The sequence below is a fragment of the Engraulis encrasicolus genome, chromosome 22 (genome assembly GCF_034702125.1).
Source record: "Engraulis encrasicolus isolate BLACKSEA-1 chromosome 22, IST_EnEncr_1.0, whole genome shotgun sequence".
NCBI lineage: Eukaryota > Metazoa > Chordata > Actinopteri > Clupeiformes > Engraulidae > Engraulis > Engraulis encrasicolus.
The window spans coordinates 43,754,962-43,782,275 of record NC_085878.1 but is presented as its reverse complement, the minus strand read 5'-3'; the positions used below and the strand labels follow the sequence as shown (position 1 = coordinate 43,782,275).

General features: G+C 43.2%; 2 protein-coding genes across 2 annotated transcripts in view; both read right to left on the bottom strand.

The window, feature by feature from the left end:
• Window positions 1–1,151: 1,151 nt before the first annotated feature.
• Window positions 1,152–9,325, bottom strand: LOC134439372 (lactadherin-like). The gene is made up of 6 exons (XM_063189296.1): window positions 9,236–9,325; window positions 4,813–5,037; window positions 4,046–4,222; window positions 3,505–3,689; window positions 2,060–2,209; window positions 1,152–1,358 (listed from the first exon to the last, which is right to left on the bottom strand). The coding sequence occupies exons 1-6, from the start codon at window positions 9,300–9,302 to the stop codon at window positions 1,221–1,223; spliced, it is 942 nt and encodes a 313-aa protein (XP_063045366.1). The 5' UTR covers window positions 9,303–9,325; the 3' UTR covers window positions 1,152–1,220.
• A 182-nt stretch (window positions 9,326–9,507) lies between these two features.
• Window positions 9,508–27,314, bottom strand: part of LOC134438672 (sushi, von Willebrand factor type A, EGF and pentraxin domain-containing protein 1-like) — a 29,944-nt gene continuing 12,137 nt past the window's right edge. The window contains exons 18-25 of the mRNA XM_063188286.1: window positions 20,444–20,632; window positions 17,688–17,787; window positions 17,341–17,417; window positions 17,064–17,258; window positions 16,547–16,723; window positions 15,973–16,160; window positions 10,544–10,693; window positions 9,508–9,988 (exon numbers count right to left, since the gene is read on the bottom strand). Coding sequence (XP_063044356.1) covers window positions 9,851–9,988; window positions 10,544–10,693; window positions 15,973–16,160; window positions 16,547–16,723; window positions 17,064–17,258; window positions 17,341–17,417; window positions 17,688–17,787; window positions 20,444–20,632 — 1,214 coding nt within the window. The 3' untranslated portion in view covers window positions 9,508–9,850. The remainder of the gene's footprint in view (window positions 9,989–10,543; window positions 10,694–15,972; window positions 16,161–16,546; window positions 16,724–17,063; window positions 17,259–17,340; window positions 17,418–17,687; window positions 17,788–20,443; window positions 20,633–27,314) is intronic.

The window sequence follows — 27,314 nt, the reverse complement described above, 5'->3', positions numbered from 1 at the left end:
TTCCAGTCGCTGTAGGGCAGTCATCTCTGGCTCTTCCTCCATCGTGGTCAGGGAGTGCGCTGGGTCCATGATGGTCAGATCGTTCTGTCACGGACAGAAGAGGACCCAAGAGCGCAAGTTCAAATTCAGAGTTCTTTATTGAGGGGTTCAGGGGGAAAGAGGAGTGAGATGATCGTGAGGTCTTGGGAGGTTCCGGTTCCAGGGGTGCTAGGAGTGCCAGGGGTGTCAGGGGTTCCAGGGGTGCTTGGGGCTCTGGGGTTTTTCCGGGTCCTGTGGGTTACCTGGGCTCCGGGGGTCACCAAATGTCCGGGGGTGTCCAGTCCAAAGTGCTTAGTGTGTGTGTCCCCCAGTGATCGAGCGGCGTATCGGGCTGAGGGTGGTGAAGCGTCTGGGCTCGCTCGTCTGGTGGTCGGAGACCTGGGGGAACACACACACAAAAGCAATATGAATGGCAGGCAGAAGTACAGATCAGGGCTGGGCAATAATCGTGGTGAGAGACAGAAGGCAGAATCGAGTTACCGGAGGGGCTGAAGATCGGAGAGTAGTCGAGATCCAGAAGGCAGGTCGGGATAGTCGGGGCAGTAGAACAAGGAGGCAGTCAAGAAAGGATCAGAATCACAGACAGGAGTCAGAGCGCAGACAGGCAGGTTACTGGTCTGGGTTTGAAGACGATCTGACAGGGCTTGGCTGAAAAACAGGGCTTGATATACTGGGAGAGGTTAGTGGGGAAATGCAGTGCAGCTGGCAGAGTAATTAGAACAGAGTGAGGCAAGGTGAGGATGGCGAGTGGAAAATGCAGTGCAGCTGGCCAGGTAACAAGAGCAGAGCAGGGCGGAGCCAGGTGGAGCTCGTTAGGCAGAGTAGGGAGAGAGTGAGCAGAGTGGCAGAGAATTGAATGCAATTAAGGTTGCTACCAGGGAGAGAGAGTGCTCATGACAGGTATGTAAACTTTTGAACAGGGTCATTTGGGTAGTTTGGGTTGTGATCATGCTTTTGAAAGAGTAAACACAGAATACTGCTAATAAATATCTTAAGCCAGTCACTAGCAATGAGTGAAAAAAAAGGTTTTGTGTAATCCTTCATATTTTGAGAGAAATCGCCAAGAGAGCGTATATTCTGTTGGGGTATGTAAACATATGAGCACCACTGTATCTCTTTTTCGCAAGGGTGGAAGGACCCTCGCTTTAACTGTCTGGGATGATCCAGGGGTGAGATATAGCCTAGCAGCCCAGCAGCTCCATGCGGAGGGTTATTCGGTCGTGCCACTCCCAGGGCAGGAAACGAACGTAGCGGGCATCAAATGTAGGATCAAACATGTTCGTCTGGTGTCCATCGTCGTCAGTATTCCCTTGGAATATCTACAGTTTAAACAAACATAAAGAAATACACATGATAGTTTTTTTGTAGCTGACAGATAGGATAGAGGAGATATGACTCTTTCAGTCAATGAGCATTTGACAGCTGTAAATCTTTGTAAGCCAGAGAAAAATATCTGAGAATGAAAAGTGATCCAACCAGCCCAGGTCTCCCGAATTGATTAAATCCCACAAATTGATTAAAATTAGGGAGGCCACCACTTTCAAGATGGCTCGCTTTTTCTTTATGAGATAAGTTTTGAATGTGTGGACAGATTTTCACCCAATTTTGTGCTCTACACTCTATGTGACTCCATATGACCTGGACCTGTTTTTTCAAGAAGACCTAGACCAGAATTAACACTATGGCATGAGTTCCACCCCTTTTTCCTTTGATTGACTAGTGCCAGAGGCGCCTCTTGTCACCAGGCTAGACAGGCAGCCGCTTTGGGCCCCCAAGCCCCTGTATGGTGAATATACGGTAGTGGCAAATTTCTTTCAAATGCTCACTCCTTTGATATTTGGCTTAGGGCCCCAGCTGAACCTTGAGTCGCCTCTGACTAAAGCTGTGGTCCAGACATTATAGTGTCTATTTTCAACATGTAAAAGTGACAAAGTTGAGGCTTTCAGATATCACATCCATAAATAACACAACAAAGAATGTCAGTGCCAATGTTAGAAAAAATTGTGGAGTGTGAACTAACCGTTTCTTCTCCACCACTGGAAACTACTGTCCAAGAGTAAGTATTATTACTGTACGCTACTTTGAATTTCGTGACGTATTTGGAGAACCCAAAGTCCTTGGCCCCCTGAGTGACGATCCCCGTGACAGTCTTTGGGCGATTCAGGTCGACCTGTAGTACATGCACACAGGGAGACACAGTAGTTAGTCATCTTATATCTGGTATTTGATAACTGCATTAAAAATACATGTGGTGATGACACTTTGGGGAATCTTTTCATGTTTTGATATGTAATGTTGCCTGACAACAACACGATACAGGTTGCTAATGTTCAGAATGAAATCACTGGTAAGTAGCCTACTGATGATTATGGTAAATGGACTGCATTTATATATCGTCTTTCCACTCAAATCGCTTTATATTTCATGCCTCACATTCACCCATTCACACTCACATTCACACACCAGTGGCCATGGCTGCCACGCAGGGTACAACCCTGCCACCAGGAGCAATTTGGGTATCTTGCTCAAGGACACATCAATGAGGTCAGGCAGAGTGTGGCTCGAACCTGTAACCTTCTGTATAACATTTCCCCTGCTGCATAGTTATTGATCAGTGAATCTTAACCATAACCAAACAGTCTCTTTTGCCTGCTACTCCTAATACTATAAATGGTTTAACCCAAACAAATCTTTATTCATTTGTTCACTGTGAGTCAGACTTTGGTAATTTTTGCTGTGTGTGTGTGTGCGTGCGTGCGTACGTGCATGCATGCTTGTGAGTGTGCGTGTGTATTTGAGTATTATTGCACAACTCACTGTTATGTATTGACATTGGGTCTCCACAAGAAAAAGTCAGAGCAGTGAAAAACAACATTCATTATTTATGGTGAGTCAGTTGAAGGGTTTTTGGTGTCAGGAACTCTGTGTGCTACTATGACAGCAGCTCGTTGAGCACACGCTCAGGGTCAAACACATACAACTAGACTGATGCATATGGCCAGTCAGATGTATTCAGATACATTCAGATAACACAGTGAAAGAAACGGTCTGAGTGGTTTGCATGAATTTCAGACATATTCAAGATTAAGTACTGGCATCAGTACATATAATATCTATATAGCATAGGACACTCAGATTAGGCTCAAAGAGATATATATATAGATAAATGGGTAGGTGTGTGTGTGTGTGGGGGGGGCGGGGTGGCTTTGGCGTCCAAACTGTTTAAATGCATGCATCTTCACTATGCTAAGTCTTCTGCAAAGATAGATTCAAACAGAAAAATCTTCAGACACACAGAGAGAGCGTTATGATTGAAGGGTGGAGTCTGGATGACCTTCAATGGTGCAGTACCAGACCGACTCATCAGGCAACAATGCTGCTGGTCAGGTTCATCTAGATAGGCATGACATAAAGAAAATGAGCAATACCAAAGCTGCTGTGTGTATATGATTACTGTATGCTCACCTGAAGCCACTGTGAACGGTCGCTTTCATAAGGAGACCAGGCGTTGACCCTATCCTCGTTGTCCAGACGTGCGCGGTGGGCATCCCAAATTCCCCCCCAAAATGTTTCAACGAGGACAGTGGAGGCCGTCATCTGTCTATTCGTAATCCGCCCATCCTTCAGTCCCAGAGGAGTGGTACAGACAGCTGCATTTCAGAACATGGGATTGAACACATACAATGTACAGTATAGTTGTACAGTACAGTTCACTCATATAACACTAATTACTGTGTATATTTAGTGTATTTGGGTGGGCAACAAAATGTGTACATGACATATTATAGCCATCTCTTCTGAGGAACAATACATTGAGGATGTCAATACATAATGATCTTTCACACTTTGCAAAGCAATTTACTAACAGTTTTAAGTGATGACTACAATGTGATGAAGTACAATGACATAGAGACATACGCGGTTTTCAAATAATAAGAATGTGCGGAATCCAAGAAGATTGCAATGTCACAGTAGCGGTCATGTGTCACCTTTGAACTGAACACACCTACACACTGTGGCTCTTTAGACCAGGATCCATTTCCCAAGCAACGGACTCTGTCAGATGATGTAGTACTGTCTCTGCGCAGGGTAAAGCCAGGGCTGCAAACATACTGCAGCTCTTGTCCAGACTTGAACTGCACCTGACCACTGGGAATAGCTGGAGGAAGCCCACATGTAAGCGCTGGGGTGAGAGAAAAGAGATAAAAATGTCTGAAGTTCTTCATAGCCATATGTCGTGACCAATTACTGCACTAGTGCTTGAGCTGCCCAATTCAAGGGGTAGATTTTATGGCATGTAGTGTGAGTGTGTAACCTACTTAACCCTGTGCTAATGTACTTAAAAAAAAACTAACCCTATTGGCATATGCAAACTTTAAGTGATACTGTCCCATTTTTGGAAATCCGCTGATTTTACACATCCCTTTGAGTTAAATGATAGGGTTATACCGTTCTCCTATACTTTCAACCGTTCTCTGGGTATAGCAGTGCAGATTTTACCTTCATGCTAGCAGTTAACATTGAGTCCTATGAGACCAGTTAGCCGCCAGCTGGTCTCAGGACTCAATGTTAACTGCACCAACAGTGCACCTTTAACCAACAGCATCACCATAGGTTTAGTTTCTCTGAACCAATCTCAGAAGAGAGTAATGTGAAGAGAAGTGTGAGATTATACATTTGAGATATTCATATATTTATTTAAACATAAACTCAAAAATATGAAGGGAGCTTTTTCTGTTAGCTGTTGAGTGAGGTCAGGTGTATAGTATGCACATGTATAGGCTCTGGACTTAGTCTGGCAGATGAAACTTCCTGGAGCCGGTTCCCATTGGCCACCCTCACAGGTGAGCGTTTGAGGTGATGCTGCAGTTGGTTCAAATCCAGGGAGGCATTGCAGTGCCAGAGTAGACTTCTCATCAAAAGATCCCCACAAGATGTCAGATGGGTCTAACACAGCGTTTTTGCTGAGGGACGGTTTAGAGCAAAGTCCCACCACATCTATGGAGTAAGGGGGGAAATGGGTGTAAATGGTTGGTGAGTGATTCTACAATTCGACTGCGCTTTTGGCAAAAGCAAAATGTCAATTATCAGTATTTATTTTCAACTAAATGACCTAGATGTTTACATACTTAAGTTTCCAAACAAACAAATTGGCAAGCTTAATCTTAAATCATTTGCTAAATACTCTAATGAAAGTGAACATTTGCTTGATTATTTTGTCAACAGTGTTATGGACAAATACTATGTCATTTCAAACATATATAAAAATACTACAGAGTTGAAACAACATACGTGTGAAAGTGCTTATGTCCCTTAGCAATAATGTTGTCATTAATCTGTGCAACTGATATAGAAAATGTGATTGCTGAGCTTCATAAGTAGGATTTTATGATTCACTGTGATACAGACTGACACATTTTTCATTATAAATCCCTGTAACGTCTGATTTGAATTTAGTCACCCTCCTTACACAAGACTTCCTTCTCCAGAGATAATCCCTAGTATCTGTTCATAGGATTTGTCCAACACATAAGAGATCAATTAGCACAAAAACACTTTCAAAACAACCAACTGTGTTACTCAACTACGGTCAACAGTGCAGGGGAACAAGTCGGCACTTTTTTAGGAGAAACTAGACTGCCTGTGCAGTCGCATTCGACTGCTTAAGGTATATCCCCGAAACGCGACGCTTCCAGTCCCCCATCATTCCTACCACTCCCGTCCACCATTTCGTAAACGTATATGATACATACAGACGTGACATGACGTGCATAGGCTTAAAACCAAACGACTATTGTGAAAATGAAGCAAAAAATGGGGCAAATGGTAATACTGTTTTAATGGTTCAGTGGATATACCACATTAGGTACGGTGTAATAACCAGTGTAACAATATTTAATACAATGTAATACCAGTGTAACACCGCCATTTTTTTTACTTACATCATGTGTTTGTGCGTAAGTGGTATTACATGGTATTGCATATTGTTACACTGGTATTACACTATATTACATGGTATTGCATACTGTTACACTCGTTATTACACTGTACCTGATATTGCATATTGTTACACTGGTATTACACTAGTATTACATGGTATTAAATATTGTTACATTGGTTATTACACTGTACCTAATATGGTAGATTCACTGAAATGGTGAACCATTAAAATAAGGTGTTACCGGGCAAATCTAACCACCCAGTCAGAAGTTATGGGCCAAATGAAAATTCCGCCATTTTGAAAGTGTTGTCTTCCAAACTCGAATCAGTTCATGAACCTACCCTAGAGCATTCACACACCAAATCTGGGACAAATCCATCCACCCGGTCAGAAGTTATGGACCAAACAAAAATTCGGCCATCTTGAATTCGGCCATCTTGAATTCAGCCATCTTGAAAGTGTTGACCTCCAAACTCGAATCAGTTCATGAACCTGCCCTAGAGCATTCACCCAAAAAATCTGGGACAAATCCAAACATCCGTTCAAAAGTTATCGCGTTAACACGAAAGACCTTACACGGCGGCGGACGCGGACGCGGCGGCGGACGCGGCGGCGGACGCGGCGGCGGACGCGGCGGCGGACGCGGCGCACGCAAAACCATTACATCCCCGACGCTCCGCGTTTCGGGGATATAACAAACAGAACAGACAAACCCATCTCCATAGAACACAAATTATTTTGTTTGCTTGTCTGTCAATATGGAGATAAATTGGCAAAAACATACTCCTCCTCAATTGTCATAGCTAATTGTAACACCATTGACGGTAACACGGCTTGACATTTCAGCCATTTTTATGGTGTTGTGCTAACTGAGGACCTCAGAAGTTCCACCACAACACCTTAATCAATTCATGTATTTGTATGCTTTATCTGTGTTTTTCTACATGTGATTTCTAATTCAGATTCTTATGAATATGTTGATAACACAGTTGACAGGCAATTTTCCCGCTATGAGAACATGAAAAAGAATGGATTAAACTAGACTGCCTGTGCAGTCGCCTTCGACTGCTTAAGGTATATCCCCGAAACGCGACGCTTCCAGTCTTCAATCATTCCTACCACTCCCGTCCACCTTTTCATGAACGTCTATGATAAATACAAAATATAAAATAAATATATTTAATATCTATACATAGATCAATGACGTGCATAGGCTTAAAACCAAATGACTATTGTGAAAATGAAGGAAAAAATGGTTCACTATTACAGTGGATATACCACATTAGGTACAGTGTAATAACCAGTGTAACAATATTTAATACCACGTCATACCAGTGTGACACCATGTACCAATTTTGTACTTATATCATGTAGGCTATTTGTGTGTAAGTGGTATTACATGGTATTGCATATTTGTACACTGGTATTACACTAGTATTACATGGTATTACATATTGTTACACTGGTTATTACACTGTACCTGGTATTGCCTATTTTTACACTGGTATTACACTAGTATTACATGGTATTAAATATTGTTACACTGGTTATTACACTGTAGGCCTACCTGATATGGTAGATTCACTGAAATGGTGAACCATTAAATTAAGGAGTTACCGGGCAAATCAATCCACCCAGTCAGAAGTTATGGGCCCAATAAAAATTCCACCATTTTGAAAGTGTTGACCTCCAAACTTGAATCAGTTCATGAACCTACCCTGCAGCATTCACACACCAAATCTGGGACAAATCCATCCAACCGGTCAGAAGTAATGGGCCAAACAAAAATTCGGCCATCTTGAATTCGGCCATCTTGAAATTGTTGACCTCCAAACTCGAATCAGTTCATGAACCTACCCTAGAACATTCACACACCAAATCTGGGACAAATCCATCCACCCGGTCAGAAGTTATGGACCAAACAAAAATTCGGCCATCTTGAAAGTGTTAACCTCCAAACTGTAATCAGTTCATGAACCCACCCTAGAGCATTCACACACCAAATCTGGGACAAATCCATCCACCCGGTCAGAAGTAATGGGCCAAACAAAAATTCGGCCATCTTGAATTCGGCCATCTTGAAATTGTTGACCTCCAAACTCGAATCAGTTCATGAACCTACCCTAGAACATTCACACACCAAATCTGGGACAAATCCATCCACCCGGTCAGAAGTTATGGACCAAACAAAAATTCGGCCATCTTGAAAGTGTTAACCTCCAAACTCTAATCAGTTCATGAACCCACCCTAGAGCATTCACACACCAAATCTGGGACAAATCCATCCACCCGGTCAGAAGTAATGGGCCAAACAAAAATTCGGCCATCTTGAATTCGGCCATCTTGAAATTGTTGACCTCCACACTCGAATCAGTTCATGAACCTACCCTAGAACATTCACACACCAAATCTGGGACAAATCCATCCACCCGGTCAGAAGTTATGGACCAAACAAAAATTCGGCCATCTTGAATTCGGCCATCTTGAAAGTGTTAACCTCCAAACTCTAATCAGTTCATGAACCCACCCTAGAGCATTCACACACCAAATCTGGGACAAATCCATCCACCCGGTCAGAAGTAATGGGCCAAACAAAAATTCGGCCATCTTGAATTCGGCCATCTTGAAATTGTTGACCTCCAAACTCGAATCAGTTCATGAACCTGCCCTAGAGCATTCACACACCAAATCTGGGACAAATCCAAACATCCGTTCAAAAGTTATCGCATTAACACGAAAGACCTTACGCGGCGGCGGACGCGGCGGCGGCGGCGGTGCACGCAAAACCATTACATCCCCGACGCTCCGCGTTTCGGGGATATAATTATGGAAGGATGGAGCTCAAAATTTTCCAAAAAGTCATCCCATATCCTGCCTAAGAGGTTATGACATATTGACGAGACCTTTGTGATGAAGTGTATAGCGTTTTTGAGCTTGTTTATAGCGGGGAAACATCAGAAAATAATATTTACAAATTGGCCCCGCCGTGATGCATTGGCTGCGCTTTTCGCCAAAAAGCTTAAAATAAGCTAACTCCATAACGTCGTGGCATTTCTGGGAATGGCTCATCATTAGATACATTTTGGGGCATGGGAAATCGATGGTGAAACTTTCATTTCACGTCGGAGCTATCCTTTAAGCCATTGAGTTCTTAGAACATTTCAAATCCACTCAGTTTTCTAATTTTATTTCAACACATTTCCTTACAATACATTTACCTCAACATAAAATAACACAAAAGACATGACTGATTACCTTTGATTGCATCGGATATGAGCAACAAAATCCACAGTCCTCTCAGGCTCTTCTTGGAGACCTCCATTGTGTAAGCCTACTTAAAAAGACTTCTCACATTAACCGTAACTTTCACTTCTGTGGAAAAGAATCATGAACTATGACTGGACTGAGCTCATGGCAGAACATGCAGGCTTTTATTTGGTAGCTCAACTGGGCTAGCCACCTATTTATCACATTCCAAGCTGAAAACAGACAGTAATAGAAGATAAAATGAAAGGGACAAGATAGCCTTTTCAAAACAACATTTGTTTTTATTTATTTTGGATGTCCTACACAGCAGGTTAGATTATGTTCTTTCAGTCATGGAAAATGGCATTAAATATAACTCATAGAAAAAAGAAAAACAAATAGCAAAAAATCTAATTATTTTTTTATGTCATTTTGTAGTATGCCGTGTTTTCATATAGACCCATAAAATACAGCACTCCCGTAATACTGCAGTACTACTACATTATTTTACAACAATAACTAAGAAAAACTGCAGCATTTACACAGGTTTCTTTTTTTTCGTAGAGGTGGAGGGACCCTCGCTTTAACTGTCTGGAGTGAGTCCAGGGGTGGTTGAGAAACAGCCTAGCAGCCCAGCAGCTCCATGCGGAGGGTGATGCGCTCCACCCAATCCCAGGGCAGGAAACGAATGTATCGGGCCTCGAATGGAGGATCAAACATGTTTGTCTGGTGCCCGTTGTTGTCTTTATTCCCTTGGAATATCTACAGTACAAATAAACATAGAGAAGTACATATTATAGTCCTCCTGGAGCTGACCTGATAGGTTTAGTCCCATTGTTTATTATGTTCCCCTCCACTGCCAGTGTATAGGAGTTCTGTAGTTTAATCTGATCAGCGATCTATGTGTCATCTCCAACATCTGCCAGCTGAGATGTGCTGAAAAAACACAGGTTCCAATATACGTACATAAATTGATTAGATCAGGGATGCCACCACTTTCAAGATGTCCCACTTTTTCTTTACAAGGTAAGTTTTGAACAGGGGGACAGAATTTCACCCAATCTGGTGTGCTAATACTCAGGTTTTGGTAGCCAACACTTTCAAAATGAAAAACTTTCAAAATGATATCACAATCAATGTATGGCATGAGTTCCACCCCTTTTCCTCTGATTGACTAGGGCTGTAGTTAAGACGTTCCAGTGACTACTTTCAATATGTAAAAGTGACAAAGTTGAGGCTTTTAGATATCACATCTATGAATAACACAACAAAGAATGTCAGCGCAAATGTAAAAAAAAATGTAGAGAGTGAACTGACCGTTTCTTCTCCACCACTGGAGACTACTCTCCAAGAGTAACCATTATCACTGTACGCTACTTTGAATTCCGTGACAAAAGAGTGAACCCCAAGGTCCTTTGCCCCTTGGGTGACGATCCCTGTGACAGTTTTTGGCCGATTCAGGTCCACCTGTAGTGCATACACACAGGGATAGACAGCAGTTAGTCATCTTATATCTGGTATTTCACAACTGCATTAAAAAATATAAACAAATGTGTGTGATGAAACTTGGGGCATTTTTTTCATGTTCTGATTAGATTTACTACATGATATAGGTTTCTATTGTTCAGAATGAAATCAAGTTGCCTAGTGATGCTTACCAACGAGTTGAATGAAAGCTGGACTAATGTTCGATACTGGCCTTTATCCCCACATAATAATTGATTATAGTGATCTTAACCATACTGTTAAAGGAACAGACCACCCTTTTTTGATTTTCACATGTTTTCAGTATTTCCCAGCATTATTCATGAATGTGCATATCATTTTCTTCTCAGTGTTTTCAGTACTTAGATTTATTGGATCAAAATTATTATCATAGCTTAGCATAATCACTGGAAGTAACTGGAAACTTTATCATCAAGCCACAAGTGATCACTGGATGGAATTAAATTGCCATTTTACACGTTGGTGAATTTTACATTAATTTTAAAGTGGTTTATAAGTACATTTGATGATGTTTTATTTTGTACCATAGACTTGCATTACTATGCCTAATTTGGCTATACTGTTAAACAGGGCAATGCAAACACATCAACGAAAATGATATGCACATTCATGAATAATGCTTGAAAATACTGCAAATATGTGAACATAAAAAGGGTGGTCTGTTCCTTAAAGTCTCTATTGCCTGCTACTCCTAATGCTTTAGTAAATGGTTCAAGCCAAAGACATCTGTCAGACAAATGGGTGTGAGTGAGTGAGTGAGTGAATGAGTGAGTGAGTGAGTGAGTGAGTGAGTGAGTGAGTGAGTGAGTGAGAGAAGCCCATTATTGCACAACTCACTTTTTTGAATTGACATTGAGTCTCCACAAGAAACAGAGCAGTGAAAAACAACATTCATTATTTGCGGTGAGTCAGTTGAAATGTTTGGTGTCAGGAAAGCTGTGCTACTATCACAGCACCTCAGATATGGCTAGTCAGATATACTCAAATAACTACCACTAATCATAAGCACATGCGATATTTAATAATGCGTCATTACATAAATATCTATATGGCGTAGGACTCCATGTACTGATCAGGAGTGACCCACTGAGATTAGGCCCAACACTTCATCTGATTGAAACAAACAGTTAGCAGACATGTCATGTCACTAACAGTAATACAAGTTATTCATTTGATTCAATTAATACATATACAATAAAAAAACACAACAGTCCCAAATGTAGTGGCCATGTATTGTAATAAGACTAGCTGGCCAATGGTTCAAAGGTGCATTGCATAAAGCAGAAAAAAAAACTGGCTGAAGTGCAAAAACATATGGCTACAGTCATACAATATACGTACATTATACTATATAGAACGTAGAATAATGGGTAGGTAGGTTGGGGATCCATTGGAGCTTAGTGTACATAGGACCTAGAATTTGCTGTCACACCCCTGGTCAGACCTTAATGGCTGCTGTTAAAATAGTGTTCAAACTGATTAACTGCATGCATCTTCAGGTTCACCCTTAGAAAATCGACCATGATTTACTATAGTATTACCATGATTTACCATGGTTCTACCATAATATCTCATGATTACTCGAAGTACTCTGAACCTACCATAATTGTGCTATGGCTTGCTATGTTATTACTATAATTTTTGTGTAGTAACATGGTTCTACCATGAAATGTCATGATTACTCTACCCTTACGAACAGACCATGATTTTAATGCAGTAACCATGGTTATACTATGTTTTTTATGTAGTAACGTAGTTATGTAGTAAGAAGTAGATCTACCATGGTATGTCATGGTTACTCATAGTACTCTGAACCAAGCCTAGTCTTACCAGTGTTGTGCGTGAATGAGTTCAAAAGAACGCGTTCATTGAACACGCTCATTTTTTCGTGAACGTTGAACTGAACGTAACACATTTTTTAATAAAGAGCTTGAACGTGAATTAATTCACATTACGTGTCATGAGCGGCAGACATCACTATAAATGAACGTTGGAATTTGTTTTCCATTGAAAGCTGACTGACATCTGTTTTCTCTTTTGAAACGCAACGAGAGAAAGTTCCCCTCTCGCTGGTGCCACTTGTATCATCAGTCAGAACTTCTTTTGACTTTAGTGTGCACAATGCATTGCGGGCAACGTAGTGTCCGGCTGAGAATAGTTGAATAACAGATGCCTAGTTATTGCTGCACGACGTTACCCGTGATGAATTGCGGCGGAGAGAGAGAGGGGGAGAGTGAGGCAGAGCGAGAGCGAGACACAGACCAAGCGCTGCATTTTTTAAAAAATGTCTCGTGGAAATGATGGCACGGAGACAGACACAGATTCTACATATGAACATTTAAACCACCTGCGCAGCAACAACAAGTAAGGACATCCACATCATCCTTTTCGAATTTGAACCGGCACATTGAGTTAAAATATCCATCCGGTGTGAAACTGTGAATGCATAGATGCACGCCCTCGAGGGTCATAGGAAAGGGGGAGAAGATCCCTACCAAGCCCAAACGTAAATGACACTGCCAGCAGCCTTCAAGAGGTCCGTGGTGGTCTCACAGGAGCAGGTAGATAAACTGATTATCGACTAGGCCTACTACATTGTGGAAGATGTACAACCTCTAAACAATATATCACTGTATCACACGTGTGTTATAAGTGTGACATATACAGTTTCCTTCAGATGCGACTTCATAAATTTGCTGTTACCAGTATGGTAATGATCAAGTCGTGGTGCATTGCTACAGGGCCTGCGTTGTGTCATATATAGTATTGTAGGGTTATGGTAGTTACATTTCAATGACTTACAGTGTGCAACTGGACGTACGGTGCCCATTAAGGGGCTACAAATATACACTCGCCTCCAAAAGAGTTGTCGCCTATCCATCTGTTTGGAATAACAGCTAATAACCTGACTTTCAATTAATCACTTGGCTTCAGAAGTCACTCATATGAAAGCTACAACCCTCTCGAATGAAAATGTATGTACAAAAATAAATTTCATGCACCAACGAAAGATTGACCCTTTATTGAATACAGACAGGGCAGATTTTCACAAGACAAAAGTTTTGTCGCCTATCGAACATAATGTGAAAATGAGCATATAAGTCACTTCAAAACACTTCAAATACGCAGATTGGGTGTCATACTTAATCACTGAATCACTCTCACCTCTCCAGAAAATCAAATTTGACCTTAGGTATGTCTAGGGTCATTGTAATCATGGAAAGCAACACAGTGAAAATCAATGGAGTTCAATGAGAGACGGTGACATATTCGCTATTCATAGAGCAATACATGTTTAACTTCATGATGTAATCAATGATAAAAGCCCTCAAACACCTGCAGCATGCATGCAGCTCCTCATAAGAGCTGTATCTGTACCATGTTTCATGTTATGCACCATTTCTCTTTTTTCATATTCTTCATCTCCAACACCATATAGTTTTGATGCTATCAGTTCTAAAATGGTTGATCTTGGGATCTTGACTTCAGTCCCATTAGCCTTCATTTTTGTCAGAATTAGGCCTGACATACTCTTGGCTGGCTTTTTTGAGACAGGACAGTGGGAGAGACTTCTTTGGTGTTAAAGGTGAAGAATTTGGAATAAATACATGGTGCCTAAAGTCAAACATGGGAGGGATACAGCTCTTATGTGGAGCTGCATGCATGCTGCTGGTGTGTGAGGGCTTTTATCATTGATTACATCATGAAGTTAAAAATGTATTGCTCTACGAATAGCAAATATGTCACTATCTCTCATTGAACTCCATTGATTTTCATTGTGTTGCTTTCCATGATTACAATGAACCTAAACATACACCTAAGGCCAAAGTTGATCTTCTGGATGAGAGTGATTCAGTGATTAAGTATGACACCCGATCTGCGTATTTGAAGTGTTTTGAAGTGACTTATCTGCTCATTTTCACATTATGTTCGATAGGCAACAAAACTTTTGTTTTGTGAAAATCTGCCCTGTCTGTGGTCATTAAAGGGTCAATCTTTCTTTGGTGAATGAAATTTATTTTTGTACATTCATTTTCATTCGAGAGGGTTGTAGCTTTCATATGAGTGACTTCTGAAGCCAAGTGATTAATTGAAAGTCAGGTTATTAGCTGTTATTCCAAACAGATGGGTAGGCGAAAACTCTTTTGGAGGCGAGTGTATAGGCCTATGTATTTGTACATTTGACTTGCCTTCATTAGGCTTACCTTCATTCAAAAGTTTTGCTCATGTAAATTAATTCATACACAAAACAGATAGGCTATGCAATATCATATAAAATTATACATTTTTCATGTTATATATTTTTTTATTTATTTATTTATTATATATTTGAAATGCTAGATTTAATTGCATTAGGCTACAACTGGTCTACCTTGTCTATATTGCATGCTGCAAAATGAACTGAACTTTGAACTAGTTCCGAATTAAAATTGTGAACTTTGAACGTGAACAGTTCACTTTGAGCATCTATGAACTGAACTTGAACTAGTTCAGAAAAGCTGTGAACTGGCACAACACTGAGTCTTACTGTGACTTATCCATGGTAGTAAACATGGTTTCACTATGGTATTCATGGTTACTCTAAATCAGTGGTTCCCAACCTATGGGTCGCGACCCAACCTATGGGTCACCAAAGATCCACGGGGGGTCGCGAAGTCCTCTTGATTTTACGGGGTTTCATTTTAATACCATATGTAGCCCATGTTAATTAAATGACAAATGCATCGAAGCAACAACATTTACATTATTCAAGAACAGAATAAATGTTTAATGTAGCAAAGACAAATTGAGGGATAAAATGATAACTAAAATGAGTTTTCGCAGGAAACAGAGCGAATCATGTGACTCTCTCATGCGGGCGCTGGGTCACCAAAGCTTAAAATGGTAAAAATATGGGTCCCTGAAGAAAAAGGTTGGGAACCACTGCTCTAAATACTCTGAACCAACCATATTACCAAAGATTCTTTTAATTCATAATAGACCGTCTCTGGTATTACTATGACTCATGGCAGTAACCATGGTTTTACTGCCATATTTCATGGTGATTCTGAGTACTATCAACCTACCAGAGATTTATCATGGATTATAGTTATTAATGGTTTTTAGGGTGACCAAGCTATTTTTTAAAACCAGGGGGCTTGATGTAGGCCTACCACACCCCTACTCAAAGAAATTGATGAGTGCCAGTGGCGTTCAAACTGTTTCACTGCGCTGTGTGTATATGATTACTGTATGCTCACCTGAAGCCACTGTGAACGATCGCTTTCATGAGGAGACCAGGCGTTGACCCTTTCCTCGTTGTTGTCCAGACGTGCGCAGTAGACATCCCAAATTCCCCCCCAAAATTTTTCAACGAGGACACTGGAGGCCGTCATCTGTCTATTCTTAATCCGCCCATCCTTCAGGCCCAGAGGAGTGGTACAGACAGCTGCATTTCAGAACATGGGATTGAAAGACACTAACGTCTATTTGCATGCTTGAACACATACACTGTACAGTACATTCGGGAAGTAGTAGAAATAACGTAGAAATTGTGTGTGTGTGTGTACTACTTTTCAAATAAGTATAGTAATCCAGTAATAATGGGTAGGCAAGAAAATGTGTAAAAGTAGGACAACATCCCAGAGGAAAAAACACAATACTGTACTGCATATGAATATAGGTAGTGTTGAAATAGGAAATATCTTAATGGCAGCAGTGTGGCGCTTTGGTCACTGGCTTTCAGCTAAGGTCTGAAAGCAGCTCCTTACTTCATGTCCCCTCTAGTTAATCCATTCACTCTAATGTTTTTGGACTCCGTCTCTGTTACTTTACCTTCACATGTTGGAGGGGAGGTCCACCCGTGTTCCTGACAGACCATCTTTCCCGTGCCTTTGACCATCCTGAAGCCATCGTCACACTTGTACCTGACACTATCCCCATAGCCATAGGGCTCACTCCCACCCTCTACACGCCGAGCGTGAGGGACCATGGGGCTGTTGCAGTTCACCACTGTAGGGAGAAGGAGAATAAGAATACGAATATCAGCATCAGCAGCAGCAGCAGCACCAGCATCATCATCATCATCATCATCATCATCATCATGTCCGTAATCACAGCTCCCTCCAGAGCGGTGGTTCCCAACAACAACAAACACCCCCCTTACCTCATCATCAGTCTACCAACGGCCTTCAACACACTTCAAAAAGCAAAACATTTTCTTACAGACTGGCCAATGGACTGACCAACCTTATAGGTGTGTGCAACTTTGTGAATGAACCATTAACGCCTAATAAATAATAAAGAACACCTAAAACGTTACAGACTAGCGCTTTAAGCAGCCAAACCGTACTTTTGCATCGAGGGACATGAGACCAGGAAGCATTGCTGAGGCAGTGCACTGTGGACGCTGCTGTTACGCCGTCTCCTAACAGGGTATAGCCGCTGCTACATTCATACTCCACCACTTCGCCAAACTCATATTCGTCCTTTGAAGGGTTTTGCGTGTGGCCATCGGGGACAATTGGAGGAGGTCCACATTTCACCACTGGAGTAAGCAGAGGGTCAGAGTCAGCATATTTAAATATAGTGAAAACATGCAGAAATACACCGGAGGGAGGTTGGCATACCTTCACAAACAGCTGGCCTGCCATCCCACTCTCCATTGGCTAGACATGTCCTCTTGCTCTCACCTATCAAGCGATACCTGGGTTGCAGATTACAAACATAGATGCAGACACAGTGAACATGTGCAATGAAGCCCCTGCCTTATTTGAACACAACACAAAGAAAGTAAGGCCATGTAAATGCACACTATAGGCGTACATCACCATGCACTATATAGGATATACATGATTGATGTCAACATCAAACACACACAGAACACTCAACACACACACACACACACACACACACACACACACACACACACACACACACAGTATAATTGAACATGAGATACATATACACTGCTCACCCTGCTTTGCAACTGGCTGTGATTACGGCCCCAAATTCAATTCCTGCCGAGAAGTCATAAAGGCCATTGTATATGTCACCTGGGTTGCCGCAGGATTTTTCTAGAAAATGTCAACAAATGCCAAATAAGCCACGATTTAAAAGAGCTCCCTGTTGCATAAAGGGTAAACCTGACAAACAAGTCTGTAATCTCACATGGTTTGTTTAGCAAACATACAATATTTTAACATCAAAGATTATTAATGCAAAAGTTTAAACCCGACTGCTGATGAATATGCATGATAAATATGCTATGGAATATAGCCCAAAATCAGTCACTTTCATTTAAACTGGGCTAAAGAAAAGGGGAAATGTTTTATATAGCACATTCAGCACCACAAACAACATTTCTCAAATTGATTACACATCACAACTAGAAATGCAGTCTGAGAGTGCAGAGTCCAAGGAAGCAGCTTGATAGAACCTTTGACCATATTACGCCCAATTTTTTATCTGAAATCTTTCTACCTTCTTTTAGTGGAGTTAGAAACCGGAATGTCAAGATTCGCCCTGTCTGCAATTCAATTTGCAGTCACTAGGGGCATCTAGATTTATAGGCCAGCAATGGTGAAGAATCTTTCACATATTCCTGTTTGTGCTCCAGATCACCACCAGGATTTAATCACTTGTTCCTTGGATCATTACCAACAACTCCACAAAGGGCACATTCAGGCCGACTGAGAACCGTGCCGGTGCTCGTTTCCGCACCGAATCACGAACCAGCCGTCATGTTCATGCCAAAGATAGCGTTCAGGAGCCGAAAAGTTAGTTCTCAATGCAAACCGGAAAATACTTGTTTTTTCTCCACGAACCATGACAACAACATGGACGTCAGCATGAACACGGGCGGTGCGGGCACCGGCACCGTTCTGGGCCTCGTTTCCCGATAACGATGGTTCTTAGCCTCAGCCACAGTCTTTACGTGTGTCATTAACCAGTGATCCTACGAATGTTCTTAGATTTCCTACGACTGTTTCCCAAAGACACTCGTACATGAACGCGCGTGCACAGCCTCTGGTAGGGCTTTCAGGCCGACCAGAACGGAGCCGGTGTCGGTGCCCGCACCAGTTACATTCGGCACTAAAGTGCTTGTCTGCGAACCGCCCGTGTTCAAACCGGGCTCTGAACCTTTTCCGCACGTGTCTGTGTTACCCGGATGAACCTGGTGACGGCCATGTTGTCGTCACGGTTCGCAGAGAAAAAAAAACAGCATTTTGCGGTTCGCATTCCGAACCAACTTTCCGGTTCGCGAACGCAACTGTCTGTGGTGTGAACACGACGGCCGGTTCGTGATTAGGTGCGGGAACGGACTCCAGTACGGTTCTCAGACGGCCTGAACACGCTATAAGATCATTCGTAGCGTCGCTCTTAAGGATCGCTGTCCACATATGTGGTGCTGAAGTGTCCTCGGAGTGAACTGCGCCGTCATGCTGCGAAACCATTTACAAAATGTAAGGCGTGTGTCAGTATCAAAAGTTGTTTTCTATAAGGGTGGGACTACATTTGTAGCAGTTTGCAACTATCGACAGGAGTTATTGTTGGCAAATGAAATAAAATGCACACACACAATGAAATCATGCAAAACCACGAGCTACGCCGTTAAACCAGGCAAAGCGCGTGCAGTTGGCTACCGTGCTTAATATTTAAGAAGACAAGTAGGCCTAGTAGTTCCAAATTGGAATGCGCATTTGGGGAGCGGCGCGCAAAGTACCGCGCACTCAAGGCTTTAACCGTTTTTTGTTTGCTAAAACAAAAAATCTTCAAGAATCCCCATCGCTGCCTTTTTAATGTCAAAGTTTACCCTTAGCCTACAACTATCGTGTCTTTTCTGCGTCGCCTTCCCTTTCTTAGGGTACTTGAAAATGAAAGAGGGCGCAGCGACACGCTCCGTTTTTCTTTTTTTAATGTTTCGGTATTGACCTTCCGACATCACCCTCTTGTCTCTGGTCGCCAAAGCCCCCTATTTATTTTGCTCGTGGATGCCTTGTTCTTGTTCACGAAGCACCCACACAAATTATGATTGATTACAGTTTAATAATGCCCTGATTTATCAAACACAGCTGAACTATTTTACTGCCTGTAAAATATTTTCCAAACACATTGCACTTACACAATTAATGTTACCTTCTTATTTTCGTTACAGTGTCAACTGTGGTGCCATGATATTTACACTCCCGCCTTAAAACATCAACTTGAAGCGCAAGTTTCCTCTTTTCCTGTGGGTGTCTCCACTGTGCCATGCCACTCGCGTCTTAAAACAGCAATCTTATGCGCAAGTTTCTTCTTTTCCCTTCATATCCTGTGGGTGTCTCCACTGTGCCATGCCGTTACGATCAATCTTAGCAATCTTAAGACTACTCCAGATCACTCGTGGATTTCTCTTAGAGTTACGTGTCAACCTGCGATGGTTCTTTGCTAAGTTGGCTTTGGGAAACGCTCCGTGAGCTCTACGATGGTGTTACGTGTGAACTTAAGTAGCACGTAGCGTTAAGTAGTACTTAAGGCCCTTTCGGAAACGAGGCCCTGGTCAGCCTGAAAACCCTAAAAGTGTCGTCCAAATCCGTTTATTAGTTTTTTAGTTATCCTGCTGATAAACAGACAGACAGATTAACAGACAGAAAGACAAACAGACAAACCAATGCAACTGAAAACAACCTCCTTGGCGGAGGTAATTATGACATTTAAGTCTTTTGATTTTGAACAGAAACACAGTCTTACTTTGACATTTAAAACGGCTTGGAGATGGTCTCCATTGGCCCCCCGAACAGGTGACAGTCCGTGGAGATCCTGGAGTTGGCTCGTACCCAGGGTGACATTTCAGTCTAGCAGTAGATGACTCCTCATAGTTCTCCTCGTCTAAAACAGCATTGTCACTGATGGTGGATCTGCTGCAATCTCCTACAACACCTGGCCAACAAAGACAACATGGGGGATAAATGATCCATGTTTGACACACTGGAAACAAAAGGACCTTAGTGTTATCTCTAAGGTGGTTTTCAGGCCAACCAGAACGGAACAGCTTGGTGTCCTGTCGATATGAGCTCCCTGTCGAGATGAGCTCGTTTTCATTACTGAGCATGCGCACGCATGCGCACCTCCACGCAGCGATTTCTGCGGGTGGTTGCCCATCCAGCTGAGCTACCAAACAGTTGATCTTTGTTAACATGCTCGATAAAATGCAGCAAGCAACGCTATTACAATTAGGTTTGCATAACAGGGAGACATAAGTGCCCCATAAGCTGGTGAGAGAGATACATTGCACTACCGCACTTCCGAGTAATTTTTTGTGCGCACACCCTCTTAGGCTACAGTTTCTTGCGCAAAATTACCCCACGTCAAACTTTTCCTAAAATAGCCAATCGAATAATCAACCCTGGACACTGACGTAAGAAAATCTGACCTAGACCTAATTTACCCCTCGTTTCATCAAACTTTTCCTTGCACATGGCATCTAAACAGTTAGTCAGGCTGTTTAAGAAAATCCGAGCAATTTCCCACACCCGACGTTGCATCAAATTTCTAGGCATGCCTGAATGTATGAAATGTAATGTAATGAAATGTCGTCTCTACTTGCGAAGCAAAAGCTATCACATAGGCTAGGTAGATTATGACTCTTGTCATGTGCTAAGAACAGAAGCTTATTTAAACATTAGCTGATTATGAAAAAAAATACCCAAAGCAGCTGTGATGTTCGTTGCTGTTCTAGTTCATATTGACTATTTAGCTGATTATGAAAAAAAATACCCAGAGCAGCTGTGATGTTCGTTGCTGTTCTAGACTAAGCCTAGTTCATATTGGCTATGAAACTTCTCCGGAAAAGTCAATAGGCATGGACGAGACACCCCGCTCGTTTTAAAATAGTAGGCCTAAATAAAATAAACAATTCATAGGCTATCGGAAAGTTATTGAAAGCGTCTCCAATGTCTCCAGTGAAAATCAAGCTAGCTCATTTTGACGACGGCAGCGTAAATTGATAGACGTCACTGTCGAGTTTGGCTACTGCTAGCTCATCTCGACGAAGCAGCTCATCTCGACAGAACAGCGGTGCCCGCACCAGTTACGTTTGGCACTAAAGTGCTTATCTGCGTACTGCCTGTGTTCATACCGGGCTCTGAACTTTTTCTGCACGTGTCTGTGTTATCCGGATGCACCTGCCGATGGCCACGTTGTCGTCAAGATTCATTGAGAAGTTTCCGGTTCGCGTGCGCTACGAATTGTGGCATGAATGTCACATGTGTGAGATTTTGATTTATTTTTAATGTTTGCTGTGCCATTTTATTTTAGTTGTTTTGCAGTGTATTCATGTCTGTGTGCAGTGTCTAATCCCCAGTGCCTTCTAAATGCCACCTGATAACGACTTTCTATTAGACCAATCAAGAGATGCTAATTGGTGAGTTGGGCTCGATTGGGGACAGGTGTGCGCAGGGAGCAGGTCTCTATTTCCACAGTGGTTTTACATACAGTGTTGAATCTCGCCCTCCAACCCGTGCCTGCAGTTCACCTAGGGAGCGCTGTCGAGACAGCAGAGCTCATAAGGCTGGCGCTAATAACTTGACATTGTGCTCGCTGTCGGCTGAAACTTGACAATATTACTGTAAGTTCTGAGAAACCAATGTGGATTTCAATGAAATGTACAATAACCTGGGAGTTATGTCCTTCTGATTTCCTACAGCTTTGGCATTTATGAGTCAGGCTCCGCTAGCATCTTGCTAACAAAATTGCTTTACGGCCGTCGTGATCACAGCGATGCAGCCGGCCGACCAATCCAAACGCAGTGCGTGAAGCCACTCGTGACGTCATATTGACAATAAAGTCGTATTTTACAAAGATCCAGCCAGTTTAAACATTCAAACTAAGTGCTGTTCGAAAGGATAATCTATCCTGCCTTTTGGAAAAATAAATTGAAACGATGATACCAATTCTCTCCCAAAGCAATGGCAGCATCTGTGGTTGAGCTCCATGGGACCCCATTCATTCTAACAGCCTCTTCGCTCCTTGCCGCTCCTTGCCGCTCCTCTGCGCTGGATGGCGCCACTTAGTGGACAGTACCACCCGGAAAAAGTTGCGAGATTCCTCTCTCGTACTACCCATAAACACTCTCTGCTATTTCTTTCTCAACAGGCACTGCACAGCAGAGCACGGGGGCAGAGGGTGAACAGGCCGGTGAGGTGAGAGCAGCTCTTTGAGGAGGAAACTGACGAAACCGGGTGCAGAGAACGTTTGTGGACTTCGTCTGCGACAGAAGACAACGGCGAGAGACCCGTCCAGGTCCCCGGCTGCCGTAGTGGAGATTCAGCGCGTACCACATCCCCGGGCCTCAGGTTATACCTGTGCCCGGACTGAAGTAAGTGGTTACGGCTGCTACGTGACTCCAAATCCTTCTGGTTGATCTACTAGCACCGTTCAGCTGCAGAGTGTTTCCTCTCTTGCAGTATCTGCGAGTTCGGGCTCTGCTTTACCTCCGCCTGCCCTCTGCTAGACCCCTCACCTGCTCTGCTGCTGCTGTCCCTTGCTTGCTGCCTACCCCTGCTGACTGCTGTTGCTGCTTGCTGCTATCCTTCCGCTGCCTGCTAACTGCTGCTTGGACTGCTGCTGGGTTTCTGCTGCTGGGGCTGGGTGTCTGGGACGTGACTGCAGGACTGAACTTTAGTTTTAGGAGAAAGACTCTGGACTCTGGACATTGGATCTTGGACTTGGATTGAGTATTTTAAAAGAAAGAAATTAAACTTCATTAACTTTACATCCTGTGTCTGTGATTACTCTGTTGCCTGCCACGTTCTTGGTTTGGGGTTTGCCTGGCCACGGGCATAATAATGGTTCAAACAAAAATGGGTAACTGACCCCTGTGATATGAACATGATTCGTGATTAGGTGGGGGAATGGCCGGGCTCCAGCACGGTTCTCGGTCTGCCTGAATGCGCTATAAGTGGCATTTCTTGCTTGCTTGCTTATCTTCTGTAAGTCTGGAAAATTGAAAACTTATAAGCTCCTAGGCCTTTCGAGATAGACACCATTCAAACACTAAAATGACCGGCTCGGCTTGGGAGATGTTTTGTTATGTTATTGCGTGTTGTAGCGAAGGGGAGTTGAGTTGCCCAGCTGGGACTCGAACCCAGACCTTCTGGGGTAGTAAACCGGGGCTCTGACCGCTACACCAAAGAGCCAGGCTCGTTGGCATGTTAGTCAGAACACACCCACTACCCTAGTGATGGTCACTCCATCACACTGCCTTCCCTCATGCAACTGCCCATCATGCTTCTCCCATCCAGTGTGTCATCAATGCTTCACCCATCACTGGGGTCCCTCACACCAGGGTCACCAATCCTGGGGGTCCCTCACATGGAATTACGGCTCACACACAATGGGTACGCTTCCGATGGCCTCACAGTACCATCCCACTTCTGACACCATTTGTAGCGAAGGGGAGTAGAGTTGCCCAGCTGGGACTCGAACCCAGACCTTCTGGGGTAGTAAACCGGGGCTCTGACCGCTACACCAAAGAGCCAGGCTCGTTGGCATGTTAGTCAGAACACACCCACAACCCTAGTGATGGTCACTCCATCACACGTGTCCGTACCGCTTGACTTTTTCCCGTTTCTGTTGATTTTGTGTGACTTTTGGTCCCCATACAGTAGAAAACAATGGTGGAATGCTCAGATGGAATGTTCGTATGCTCTGAAGGCAGATTCTTACTCGGCGTTACTAGGTATTAGTCAGTGAATAGTTCTAGCGTGCAACGTCACATGACCCAAAATGACGCCACGCCCCTCGGCACAAGCTCAAAATTCTTGGCGGGGCCCGTGTTTGGGTGCAGGGGAATTTTTCCTGACGCAGCGCATATGACGCTCGTCTACCAACAGCGACCATCAGGGAGCAGGTAGGCAGAAAAGGCAGATGACAGTTGCCTCGAAAGAGCAGTGTAGCAGCCTATATAGCAACTGGACAACAGGACCCTACATTATTTTGAGGATAATGCAATGTCTTTTATCGTGTTCTGAAAAGTATGTTCTGTGAAGCAATTGTTTAGTTTGTACAGTTGTGTTTCACAATCTATTTGCAAAACTCTACAGCCAGACACTCTCACATGGTCCTGGAATGATCTGGCAATGTAGTAGGCTACAACAAAAATCTATGTTTTATTGTGGTAAGTCATAAGACAGCCCTACAGCAGGCGTCTTTGGCTTTCTATTTTTAGAATTACATCGCTAGAATTAGACCGCTGTTACAGATTCTGCCGTTTCTCTTATGAACATCAGAGGGCACATTTCTGAAAATGGCGATTTTGACTATGAATGGTCTGCCGCGTTCAATGATGTCAATAATGGTTCTCGAGTCACATGTCGCAAAGTACGTGCGTGAAGTATGCTGAGCCCTTAAGAGACCAGAGGGTACCAGGGGGCGAAAAAGGTTTCTCAAAGATAAAACGTGAAGACTTTGACCTATAAACTTGGTTGCACCTCTGTTAGAGAGGTATGGAATATGACTCCAGCCAGTGAACATGTCATGTGCCAACTCCTATTAGTTTTTGAATGACAGCAGTTTTAAAATTCCCATTCAGAAGTTTTTGTGTTAACAGGTCAGCGCATATGGCTCAAGATGTGATTTTTTTTTGCCTGAACTATTTAACCTATACACTTGGCTGAAACGTTGTTAGGGAGGTCTGGAATCTGACTCTGACTGGTGGCAGTTTCATTTTCCAGCGCTGTACAGTTTTGGAATGACTCAGCAGTTTGCTTTAAAGGATAGTTCCGGCGTAAAATGAAAGTTTCACCATCGATTTCCCATGCCCCAAAATGTATCTAATGATGAGCCATTCCGGGCAATGCCGCGCCGTTATGGAGTTAGCTTATTTTAAGCTTTTTGGCGAATAACGCAGTCAATGCACCACGGCGGGGCCAATTTGTAAATACTATTTTCTGATGTTTCCCCGCTATAAACAACCTCAAAAACGCTACACACTTCATCACAAAGGTCTCGTCAATCAAACCGAGGCACAGATAAGATCATCGGACCACACAGTCTTTCACTGGCCAGTGTTTTCAGAGGTGTCTCATTGTTGCAACTCTCAAGTCTGACCTGGATGCAGGCTACTCCATCAGGTGGCTAGGTAGGCTAAACATGGTCCGCAGTTCTTATACCGGCTGCGGCCTTAAAATGAAAAGCTGGAACCCCGACCATTTTCACCGACTGCCACTGTCTAAACCAGCCATATTACGGGAATGGCTAATAGCATCAGAAGTGGACGAAACTGACATAAAAACCCGGAGGGATCGCGACTGACAGACAGTTTGACAGTGCTCCATTAAACTCAATACAGAAATCTCGTGTTTTCATGTCGGGTTTAGCAAGATATTACGGTCATATTATTATTAAAGGCCAACTTCCGATAAAACTCAGTTTTACTCACTCCTTTCGAAGATCGGACGGTCACCCCAAGTTAAACTCACTTGCAAGGCTCTCATAGCGGTGCGTCAACTCTCCTGGCTGTGTTTCCCGGTGTTTCCCAATTTACATCAATAATGCAGAGAAACGAGCGAATCACGAAAGCCTTTCTGTGTTTCGTCACGTCGAAAGAAGGCGTTGCCCACAAAGGTTTATATCGACCCATTTATCTAAAAACATGTCGAGTAATTTTTTTCTGCTTGTTTTCAAAACAAGCAACGTCTGGTGGTCCGAAACATAGCTTAGCTTAGCTATCAGCTGGTTGCTACTCTCAGGTACACACACAGCACAAAGCCTCATGCATAAAGCCTGCTCACTCCGGTTGCTCCGTGCCTACAGCTCGCCTAGGGGTCGCTGTCGAAAGAGCACAGCCCTGAATGGAGCCTGCACGCCTCCGTTGGCGCCCCTATAGTGCAGTACCATCCGGGGAAGTGGCGACTCTGTTTCCCATTACATTCTCTCCCAAGGCTGGAGGACTGAGCCAATCAGAGACGCGTTTCTTTGAGAGCAGGAGGAGTGAGCCAATCAGAGACGCATTTCCACGAGAAACACGGAACACTCTCTCGTTTCTCCACAAGCCACCTTGCCAGCTTGCAAAAACGTCTTGAAACAAAGCAACCAGAACGTTTTTTAAAACAGGACCAACGCGTAACACATTCAATAACAATGGGGAACACAGCAATATTAATCAAATGACGTTGAGAGGACATCTTTAAAATATGATTGGAAATTGTGCCTGGGGTATTTGTGACAAAGGTGCACATTTCCCCGCAAGGTAACATGAGGTGATTGCTTTCAGCTTTTCCTAAAACCGGTCTAATGCTTACGAGCAGCTGGATAGTCTGGCTTGAAGGGTCTCGGCATCCTCACACTCGAATATTAAGCACATGGATCAACAAACATAGGCCTACTTTGTGAGCTCCAATCACGGTACATGCACACCAGCGGTGCGGATATCCACAGTACGTCCACAGAACGTGTCATGCCTTGCACACAGGAACGCGGTCAACAACTCAGTCACCCAGACCTGACGATTCCAGATGTCCAACGTACGGAATATCAGACCTGTGCTGACACAATATTCTACACAACGACTGGTCCAGGCCACAGTCCTGTCCCGCGTTGACTACTGCAACTCACTCATGAC